At 40.7% G+C, this 12,166-nt stretch overlaps 1 protein-coding gene across 1 annotated transcript in view; it reads left to right on the forward strand.

The window, feature by feature from the left end:
- The window catches only part of TRDN (triadin), an 865,465-nt gene that overhangs the window by 490,083 nt on the left and 363,216 nt on the right, over window positions 1-12,166 (forward strand). Inside the window, exons 14-15 of the mRNA XM_078647890.1 lie at window positions 4,655-4,708; window positions 6,985-7,038. Coding sequence (XP_078504016.1) covers window positions 4,655-4,708; window positions 6,985-7,038 — 108 coding nt within the window. The remainder of the gene's footprint in view (window positions 1-4,654; window positions 4,709-6,984; window positions 7,039-12,166) is intronic.

Consider the following 12,166-nt stretch of genomic DNA (forward strand, 5'->3'; position numbering starts at 1 on the left):
TTGGACTCTTTGGTCCTCATTGCAAGTTGGGTGGAATAGGGTGGGGTATTTGCCACACCTGATAAATACCGCCCTCCCAGGGTGAGGAAATGACTAGGTGATGGTTATATCTCATTTTCAACTTGACATGAGGCAAAACATTCATAATCAGAATTTAACACACTGAATTCTCAATGTTTTGTCTTTTTTATTACCTTTTTTGCATACAAGTTTTGGCAGGTTGGATCCCTTTGCAGTCTCCTGTTTACTTAAGGGTCAGAATTTAGCCATGAGATTATAAAGTTGGTCTTCTAGACATATATAAAAAGGTCCAGATTACGAATGCCTAGGGATATGTGCTATTTTTAGGGCACTGCTCAAATCTGACTCCTGGGGTTCGGAAGTTATTGAATACAATTAAGGCACCTATTCCAAGTTTTTGTAGAACAATGTGGAGTCCATGGCAAATACTAAATCTTTTTGCCTGTTAATTATAGCAAGATTCACCTGCTGACATTTAATGAGGGATTTAAACTTGATCAAGCCTGGTAATCACTACAAAATAATAACTCCAAATAATTCAGAATTCTGGCTCCTGGCAAACAGAGGTTTGTGGAGAGGACAGAAAACTTCAGGCCACCTTTTCTCAGGAATATGAGTAGCGTACCATAATGGGTAGTATTTACCACAACTATTAATGCAACTTTACCAGTGTGGGATATTAACTAGATGTGGTAGATACTGCCTTGTCTGAGTTAGCTATCCAAAAAGGAGGAAACATAGAACATTGCTATTTACCCAACCAATTTCTGCATGTTCTGTTGTTTTCCCCAATGGTTTACATTTATAGATATGCAGGGTTTGGTCTGGGAATGCTCGGATTGTCATGTGACAGTTCCCACGGGCCCCTGCTCATACTGAACAATATTCTGCTTAGCATAAAATTCTTTACAAGTAAATGTAGCCTCCTGTATGAACACACATCCCCCCCCCCACAATGAAACACTTTATTCCCAGCGGATAAAGCCCTTCCCCTACACCATCAGTGAATCTGGAGGTGATCCTTTTCCTTTCCATGCTGTAAGAGCTGGAGTAATGCCCTACTATTTCAATGGGGAAAAGATGCTGGGGGAGATAGGCAATGCCCAGAAACATGCCTGTTTGTCAGTGTACCTAAACTTTCAATTCAAACCACATCTCAGAATATCACTTTCCCACCTCTTGAGTTTATTTTATAATTGTGTATTTTTTGCAGTTTAGGGGGCATATTTATGAGACCCTTGAATCACGTTTGCACCACGCTAAGTGGTATATGCATGGTGCAAAGCTCTGAGTCAGATTTCTGAAGTCACACAAAGCCACATTGCATGACTTTGAGTGGCTTCATAAATCTTGAGTAGTGCAACGCATCCCAAATTGCTGCGTCACCTTACTCTGCAAAAGGTAAGGCGTTCAATGGGCATTTCAGTGGATATTCCCATGTAAATTCCATGGGTTTTGGTGCATTTCCAGAGTTGCAAGGACTTGTAAACCTTGGAATGTGTCAATATCTTTCTCCTCTCCCGGGCAGGCATAACGAGGAAAAATATCTATATTTCTCCTCGTTTTTTTCTCTTTCAATGTGTGTTGCATTCTGCAGCATACGTAGAAAATGCTTCTATGGATTGTTTTCATGCAGGAACATGCCCCTTCCTGCACAAAACAATCCTTTTTTTGTATTGTATTGTATTGCATCTGAATTTATATAGCGCAAAAACTGACACCCTATAGGTATCCTGGCACAGTAACTTGCCCTGTTGACACTAGGCAGAACAGGTATCCTATACGCTGTTTCCAAGAGCTCAGATAACTCAACCCTAGGGAAGAGCCATGTATTTAAACTCTTTCTAAATGGGAGTAACAATTTAGTCTGTCTAATAGGCAGGGGAAGAGTATTCCAAATTCGTGAGGCGGCTATCCCAAAAGCTCTACCGCCCGTCCTAGATTTCTTGAATCTGGTGGTAGTTACCAAACATGCTTTGGAAGAACGGAGATTTCTCCCGGGCTTATACCAGGTGAATTTCTCCTGCATGGATATTGGGCCCAGACCATGTACTGCTTTAAACACAGTACAGGGAGATTTGAATAAAATTCTCTCCTTGACGGGGAAGCAATGGAGGTCCTTTAACGCTGCCATTGATGAAGACCTGCGCTGCCTATTTAATGACAGTTTGGCTGCTATAGATTGAATACAATTCACGCATCCTCAGGTTGTCCAATACAGTCACCAGAGCCGTCTCGGTTCCATGTCCTGGTCGGATTTCAAATTGGTCCTTATCTAGTATGTGGTTTTCTTCTAGAAATAAGGACAAGGATTTACTGACTGCCGTCTCCAGGATTTTTACTGGGTACGGTAAAAGAGATATTTGTCTAAAACTCAGAGGGCTGGTAGGATCCAAAGATGGCTTCTTAAGCAATGGAGTCACCATTGCATGTTTCCAAGCTTTGGGGACGGTTCCACTTTCCAGTGACTGACAGCAAATCTGTCGCAGCCACGGAAATAATTCCAACTGGAACTCTTTCCATATCCCATATGGAAGGGGATCTGAGGGGAGCCCAAGGATATACCATAGGCAAGGCTATAAATGTGTCCTCAGTAAGAGTTTGGAAACACTCTAAGGCCGTCAACTGTCAGCCAGATGGCATCTCTGCCTGTTGCTCTGCGGCGGGTGTCTGAGATAGCTCATTTTCCTCCTCCAGACCACTGTTATTATTTACAGTCAGGTCCCCAACAATCTTGGTAATTTTATCCTCGAAATGGGTGGCGATATCGTCACAGAGTTTCTGTGTTGCAGTTACCTTATTACCCATACAACCAGGATTGGCGAGGTCCTTTATAATACCAAATAGTGTTCTTGTACTATTAGGTATTTGCACAATAATTTTTGCAAAGTATTCCGCTTTGGACTTGGAAATGACTTCTTTATATGAGGCATGTAGCAGTTTCAGTTCCCTTTTATCTGATTCCGCTTACGACCTCCTCCATTTCCTCTCTGCTTGTTTGCGATTTTGCCGCATTAATCATAGCTCCTCGCTGTACCAAGGGGCCGAGGGTTTCTTTCTGTTCTTCAGCCTTTTTATGGGAATAATCTGATCTAAAGTGCTATTTATGTAATTACAGTAGATTTGGTAGTTTTTCTCTACCGAGTTGGTTGGGACAAAAATATTCTGTGCATGGAAAGTCGGGTGTGTTTTGTTTCTCAATAGTTTGGCCTATTCTCTACCCTTATGATAAGTTGTTGACTGATTTCTATTATTAGCTAAGCTAGATAGTGTAATCCTAAAAAGGATAAAAAAGCGGTCAGTTCAATATTGAGGTAATACCTCAATCACCTCTGTCTCCCTACAGTTTGCGAATAGAAGGTCCACGGTATGTGCTCCCTGGTGGGTTGGCCGATGCACAAGTTGGCGCAAATTTGTATTAGATCTCCGAGGTGGGACCCTGAGTTCCCAATATCCTTGAGGTTAAAGTCCCCCAATATGATCATCCTTGAGTGGGTTAGGGTCAAATTGGTACGGGTATCAAACAAAGCTTGGTATTGAGTATTTAGACTCGGGGGCCTATAACAGATTATCCGTTAGTATCTTTCCTCTTGCCTCTTGTAATGAGAAGCCTAATAGTTCAATGCCCTCAACATTGTCAATGTGTAGTGGATTGAAGTCACAGATCTCCTTGAAGATCACCCCGACCCCCCCTCCCCTCCCTGATATCCTGGGTTTATGAAAAATTGTATAGCCTTATGGGCGTGCAAATCCCAGTTCTACTGTGGTATCACTACTAGTCCACGTTTTGGTTAGGAACAGTACATCTAGGTCGGCACATTCTATCATGGTTGACACTTCTTCATGATGTTTCACTAAAGACCTGCTGTTAATCAATGAACATTTTAATCCTGCCGACAACACATAGTGCAAGGGTGCCTGTGTTAGCACTAGGCTGCTGAAACAGTGTCAGCACAGGGGGAAATGACAGAAATTCACCCGATTGTATAAATATGGTGCATTCCTGCCCTTTCACTTTTACGTAGGGCAACCCCACAAGGTGACTTGCTGGGCTGCCCTATGCCAAAACCCCTTAAATCAGGCTCTTGGTCTGGAAACCTACAGCATCAAATTCATTTAAGCCTACCAGAAATAACTTTGTGGATTCCATATAGCAATAAGTTAGACATTATGAGGCTGTAAACTTACATTTATGGTTGAAAATACCTCTGCCATTAAGGTCCAGTGAGTTTGCTTACAAATAAGACGCACCATTCGACATCCTTCTGAATCACGCATGTATACTTCTGAGGTCACAGTAACAGCGCTTTAGAGTCCCACTATTGACAGCACCCCTCTGCTTCAAAACAGTGACAATGCCTATTCAGGAATAAAATCGATTTCCCTAAATACTAAAGAACACAGGCACTGTTAAATCACAAGAGGCCTTAAGTTGAAGACAGATACTCCCAAACCCTTTACTGAGGGCACAGAAGTACTGATTTAACTTCAAAAATGCATTATTTATCCCCAACAATAAGCAGGACTAAAATATAAGTTAGATATGAACTGTGTTAAGTCATTATTACCCAGATGTTTCATATTACTGAGTACTGACTTCGAGAATGTAATCTACTTATTTTTGTTACTGTAGTACATAAAGAAAAAAAAGACAGAGAAGAAGACGTAAAGAAATCATCACTGAAAGGTAAATGACTCTTCCAAGGGCGTAACATAGGCCCCCACAGCCCCCGTGGTGCGGGGGCCCCCAAGCTCCAGGGGGCTCCCTCAGCACAGAACTCTGGCCGGAGAGCTCCTGATTGAGCCCGGAGGGGGCCCCTCCACATACATTGTAGGGCGGCCCCCTCAAGTTTTATTATGCCGGTGGACTTTCTTCCTCTTCAAGGCTTCAGCAGTACATTTATCTGAAAACATGTCGGCGGTTATGAGAACATGTCAACCTTAAAAGGAAATGAACAAATAGTGGGAAAGATTTGTTGTAGCTAGTTTTCGCAGAAGTGTACATCCACAAGAGACAATCCATACAGTCTGCCGCTCGTACAACATTGTGACTCACAATATGTGCATTTTTCATACACAACCGTGTTATTTCTATGATATTCAAAATCTTTTTAACAAGATGGAACCTGATTTTGCCCCTCATTTTGATGGCCCACTAATCTCCATTCAGCAGAAGGATCTGGACTAAAACTTTTGTTCAATTACTGTACAGACACGGTGATCTTCACCCCACAAATATGAACAGGAATAAAATGCAAGTTTTTGGTTTTTGCTTGGATCTGGGTGAAACATTTCAGCATTACTTTGTTTCTCTCATTCCGACATGAATGATGCACTAATAATGCATCCAGAAACATCAACCTCTATGTTATCGGTAATTTCTCATTCAGAATTACTGCATCATTTTATTAGGGCATTTGGGTCCACTCCTTAGCCTCCTATTTAGGCTCCCAAGTGCTTCCCCATTAGTCCCATTGGGAATTATGTTGTCTGCGGTGTTACTACATCAATAACATGTTTCCTCTGATTTTTTAGCTGCTGAGCACATACTAAATCTCCAAGGGAAAGTGTATGAGGGAATGAGAAATTTTCAGAGTAACTGGACCCAGAATGATTAATTCATTCAGTAATTCTTCGTTGCTCAGAGGATTCTCAGGGTTCATCATGTAATCTCCATTAATTCTGCATCCCTGAAGTTATCAAAATCTCGCATATTGTGATCTTTGCGAATTAGGAATTAACACCCAGCATCCAGGGACCTTCTAATGAGACTCTTAAGTGTCTTGTGTGACTCCCATTGCATCACTTCTTCACCACGCAAAGTGGTATATGCATGGTGCAAAGCTCCGAGTCAGATTTCTGAAGTCACACAAAGCCATATTGCATGACTTTGAGTGGCCTCACGAATCTTGAGTAGTGCAACACATCCCAAATTACTCTGCACAAGGTAAGGCGTTCCATGGGCATTGCAGTGGATATTCCCATGTAAATACCATGGGTTTTGGTGCATTTCAAGTGTTGCAAGGACTTGTAAACCTTGGAATGTGTCAATATGTTTCGCCTCTCCCGGTCAGGCATAACGAGGAGAAATATCTATATTTCTCCTCTTTTTTTTCTCCTTCTATGCATGTTCCATTCTGCAGCAAACATAGAATGAGGAAAACGCCTCTATGGATTGTTTTCGTGCAGGAACATGCCCTTCCTGCACAAAAACAATTCTTCCGACAATACATGGTGCAAGGGTGACTGTGTTAGCGCTAGGCTGCTGAAACAGTGTCAGCGCAGGGATGGGAAGGACAGCAATTCACCCTATTGTATAAATATGGTGCATTCCTGCCCTTTCACTTTTACGTAGGGCAGCCCAACAAGGTGACTTGCTGCGCTGCCCTACACCAAAACCCCTTAATTCAGGCCCTTGGTCTGGATACCTACAGTGTCAAACGCATTTAAGCATACCAGGAATCACTTGGTGGATTCCATATCACAATAAGTTAGACATTATGTGGTTGTAAACTTACATTTATGGTTGAAAATACCTCTGCCATTAAGGTCCAGCGTGTTTCCTTACAAATAAGATGAACTATTCGATATCCTTCGGAATCAGGCATGCATACATCTGAGGTCACAGTAACAGCACTTTAGAGTACCACTATTGACAGCACCGCTCTACTTCAAAACAATGACAATACCTTTTCAGGAATAAAATCGATTACTCTGAATACTAATGAACACAGGCACTGATAAATCACAAGAGGCCTTAAGTTGAAGAAAGATACACCCAAACTCCTAACTGAGAGCAGAGAACTATTGGTTTACCTTCAAAAGCACATTATTTATCGCAAACAATATGCTGGACTAAAACAGAAGTTAGATATGAACAGTGTTAAATCATTATTAACCAGATGTTTCATATTACTGAGTACTGACTTCGAAAATGTAATCTTCTTATTTTTGTTACTGTAGTACATAAAGAAAAAAAAGACCGAGAAGAAGATGTAAAGAAATCATCACTGAAAGGTAAACGTTTCTTCCTCTTCAAGGCTTCAGCAGTACATTTATCTGAAAACATGTCGGCGGTTAGGAGAACATGTCTTCCTTAAAGGGAAATGAACAAATAGTGGGAAAGATTTGTTGTAGTTAGTTTTCCCGGAAGTGTACACCCACAAGAGACAATCCATACAGTCTGCCGCACGCACAACATTGTGACTCACAAGATGTGCATTTTTCATACACAACTTAGCTATTTCTATGATACTGAAAATCTTTTTAACAGGATGGAAACTGATTTTGCCCCTCATTTTGATGGCCCAGCAAGTTTTGGGTTTTTACTTTGATCTGGGTGAAACATTTCAGCATTACTGTGTTTCTCTCATTCCGACATGAATGATGCACTAATAATGCATCCACAAACATCAACCCGTATTTTATCGGTAATTTCTCATTCAGAATTACTGCATCATTTCATTAGGGTCGGGTCCACTCCTTAGCCTCCTATTTGGGCTCCCAAGTACGTACCCATTAATCCCATTGGCAATTATGTTGTCTGCGGTGTTACTACATACATAACATGTTTCCTCAGATTTTTTAGATGCTGAACACATACTAAATCTCCAAGGGAAAGGGGAAAGTGTATGAGGGAATGAGAAATTATCGGAGTAACTGGACCCAGAATGATTAATTAATTCAGTAATTCTTCTTTACTCGGAGGATTCTTAGGGTTCAACCTGTAATCTCCATTAATTCTGCATCCCTGAAGTTGTCAAAATCTCGCATATTGTGAACTTTGCGAATTAGGAATTGACACCCAGCATCCAGGGACCTTCTAATGAGGCCCTTAAGTTTCTTGTGTGACTCCCATTAATAATACTCATTGCAGGAGTACGTTTGTTTGCACAGAACATGCCTTATAATTAGAATCCCGGGGCAAATAAATAGGGGTGACCAAGGTGAAACCTTTACCTGAAACATCACATACACCACAGACTACAAATATTTGCTGTTTTCCCATTAGAGGATGTCAAAGCTGTAATGGATGGGTGCAGGTCCAGACTGGCCATAGTGGGCATCGGGTTATTCCTCTGGTGGATGGAAGGGTGGGGGCCGGTTTTTCAGCTGTGCTACAATATTGGCTGCCAGTAACAAAAGCATCAGTGCTTTACATCTGCAACCCCCACCCGGGCGTGGGCGGGACTGGTCTAAAAAAATCTGCCAGGGCTGCTTGGGGTTTCCAGGCCGGACCTGGATGGGTGAATGGAAATCTTCAAGGCATGGTGTAGAAGGGTGTGAGTGGCTGGTCTAAGGGAGGGGCTGGGACACCAGGTTATGGATCTGTCCCACAGGGATCTTGGAAGGCTGGAGGCAGAGGCAAGACTGCAGGCACGGACGTGAGGGGCAGAGGATGTACCCAGGGGGTTTGTACAGGCAGCAGCAGCCCACCCACTGCACTTCATAGCTCATTATGGTCACTGATGGCAGCGGTAATGGCAGCACCTTCCCCTCATTTCTTAAAAAAGATTTCCAAGCTACGCCCTTAACAAACTATGTTAAATAAATAATCATTTTATAAATGAAATAGTTTTGAGTTATCAGATTATACAATTTTATGTCCCCCTAACAATGATGAGGAATAACAAGAACTGACAGCAATAATTTTTCACATTTATTTGCTCTTTTCCACCACCAGCCTTTAGGATTTAAACCTCTTTATTGATTTTATAGAGACACGATACACAACAGCCCATCTACAGCCATCAGCCAGTGGTGTTTCAGTGGTAAATGGCAGGCATGCATCACGCAGCAGTAGAGGAAATTAAAAGAATAGGAAAGAAATAATAGAGAGGATCAAGGCTGGAAGGGGAGGAGGTGTGGGAGCGAGTGCCTGATGTCTAAGCTTCCACTAAGGATACTAGATTCAGATTCAAAGAACTTTATTCGGTTAAAAACAAGTAACCATAAAAGTAACAGACATAAAAACAAATTACAATAATTACAGCTCTTAATGTGAGTTCAGTGAGGGGGATCAACATACAGTTATTCAGTAGAAAAAGGTTTAAACCATTTCCGTTACCATACTAATGATCTAGCGATCTGCAGCTTGTGTTGTGGATGTCAAATGGAGAATCCATAGATACTGGGGGCAAGACAACTCATGGAATTCATCAGACAGATACTGTATTCAGGTTTTCCACATCTTGTCAAAGCGGGGAAGTTGTTTTGCAGCAACTGCAGTTAGCTTTTCCATTCCCAACATGTCCGAAATTTTGTGTAGCCTGTCCACATCTGTGGGCACTATTTCTGTATCCCATCAGGCAAGAAGGATCTGTTTTGCTGCTACCAGTGCTACCATGCTCCTTACTGAATGTAGCACTGATCCAGTAAGGTATTACCTTAGTAATTAGCAATTGATCCTGTAGGAAATGGTTTAGATATGGATTTTCAGGCAACTGAGGAGGTGGGATAAGGAAAAGGAACAAAGACCACTTATAGTCTTATTACAATGTCGGGGACACCATATCAGTATGGGAACCGCCCGAACATTGGTCCGTGGTTCCACGTACCTAATTACAATGCACAATGTGCAGGTCACTTTCCGACAGGCTTTCCATGCTGAAATGCCTGGCATGGAAAACCTGTTGGAAACCACTATCGTAATCCCAACTGGAGAAACGCCATCCATTAGCTTTCCTGGGCTCCTTGAGTCATTCGGAATCCAGACAGAATGACCGGCCAGTTTCAATTTTCACAATGAGGCTCAGAAAGCCTCCGGCTTATGGTCGATGGTCGGAGGCTTTCCGACCCTCATCGGCACCTAATGTAGTGAACATGGGTTATAAAGGAGCAAGTAAAAATATTATGTATTTAACCACGCCAAAGGATAAGGGCATCACCATCATGTAAATACAAATATTAAATTCTTCTTTCAATCATCAACACTGACACATTTTCTGAAGCAGGCCTCAGTTCAAATAAAACTCTGGTTTATCATCCCATGCTCAAAGGGCTGATACCCACTTTTGTACTGTGACCCAACAGCTCAACGAACTTTGGCCGTTGTTATAGAGAAGATTAGGAGCAAATCATCACATAAATATTAATTTAATTTTTTATCTATGTTGAGTGAATAATGAGAATTTTCATAGATTTGTAAGTGTTTTATTGTTTCAAACTTTAGTAGATTGTCTTTGTTCAAAATCATACATTTTATCCGTATTACTCTCAAAATAATCAATCTTTTACAGAATTGATAAAGAAATAATGACTAATTCAATACAAATACAATGCATAAAACGTGTTGCATAAAATATGAAAATCCTTACTCAAAGAATAGGGCAAAAGGTGTCAGTATGAACCCATAAAGAGTTCAAGTTCAAAAGAGAGTGAGATGAAGCATAACGCTCAGAAATATATCCAAAGGTCAAAGCAGAACATTCCATAAAGTGACATTCACAAAACTCAGTAGAGTCTCAAAACTAAGGAAAAAAAGCAAGGGAAATGGCTGTAGCAGTAGCAACCGCAATCAACAGGGTGGCAGGGAAGTCAGGGAATGACATGAAAGTCATGAAAAAGCACGTTAACCTACTCTAGGAACATGTACTAAACAATCAAAACATTTAAGCTGCAGTAAATGTTGCATATTATCCTCCTCTTGTCCAATCCTCTTTCAGGGTTTTTCCTGGGAACAGGTTCACTCCTTGTCTTCTCATGCAAACACAATGGTGTACAGACAGTTATCTTCGAATGTGACACTTTGTTAATTTAGTCTAAACTACACATGAAGAATCTTCAGTCTAAACATCCTTTCCCACAAATGGGTCTGCAGTTCTAACCTAATGAAACAAATGATATGTTAGCTAACAATGGGCTGTGTAAAAATTGAAACATCTACATTAACAAAAGGACAATAAGTCTGATCAAAGTGGTAAAGTTCGGTTTATCTGCTGCATTTTGTTTCATTATTCTCCATAATTTTACAAAATAATAAATTCTAAAAAACTCATTTTGAAAATCTTGTATAAGGAGAAATATTTTGAAGAGCTATGTGACACTTTTATTTATTAAAAAAACATGATAATGAAAAAGTCAGGAATTAAAAATGTAATGTGTGCATCAGTAGATTCTTGTCAAACCACTTTCCAAGCAAAGCTGCTTTAAACAGTTTTGAGGCCTAGTACATGTAAGTGTGCCTAGTTACTAAATTGTGCACATTTTAAGTTTGCAGCTTATTCCCTTAAGTCGGCATGTTAATATCAAACATATATTTTAACTGTATTATTTTGCATTTTGCTAAAAACCCTTGTTCAATCCCTTCATCTGATGATTATCTTAACCATCACATCACATTTACACATTTGAATCAGTCAAATGCTCACTCTCATCTTCAGTTGAGTCTTCTCTTTTTCTTTTTAAAATTTTGATCATTTAATGCTATATTTCTCTATATTCTTTCCCTCATTTCCCTGCTCTTTAAGTTTTCAATGTGATATCTACAGCCTTTGAATAAAGCAAATAAAGAAAATAAGCAAAGCCCTATTATTAATATTCGTATTACAATAGCTTTCAGCATTCCTCCTCCTGCCATGGCAAACCAATTGGCAATGGTTGAGACTCCCTTTCCAAAGTTTTCTAAAACACTAAGGGGCCGGTTTCAATGTCGGACGGACCTGAGTCCATTGGACATCGATCTGGATCTGGAACTGGGACCGACCGACATCGTGTCAGCAGTCTCAAAGCAGCAATTAGGAAGCATTGTTTGGTTGCAATCCTATTCTTTACAATGGGAGCATGCATTCCGACCAGAATGCATACTCTCATTGTAAAGAGCTGAGGTGCAGTTCATCCCGGCTCCCTGTGGCAGGCACCTCAAGGTGATATATTTATTCTTAGACACAAGCAAATGTTATCGCTATTAACTTAAATCATAATTACTTGAACATTTATACTTTTCAGAATGTCCGAGCTTGACACACCAATAAGACTTGTTAACCAATCTCAATGCTGTATTCACACAATAACTGACCTATCACAGCACAGCAATCTGTGTTGTCAACAAACAATCACAGGGATACACACTATGACATATGATCTCACACTTTGCAGTGGTTCACCCTGCTTAGAAATTTCTCTCATACACACAATTCTACAATCT

The sequence above is a fragment of the Lissotriton helveticus genome, chromosome 6 (assembly GCF_964261635.1).
Source record: "Lissotriton helveticus chromosome 6, aLisHel1.1, whole genome shotgun sequence".
Taxonomy (NCBI): domain Eukaryota; kingdom Metazoa; phylum Chordata; class Amphibia; order Caudata; family Salamandridae; genus Lissotriton; species Lissotriton helveticus.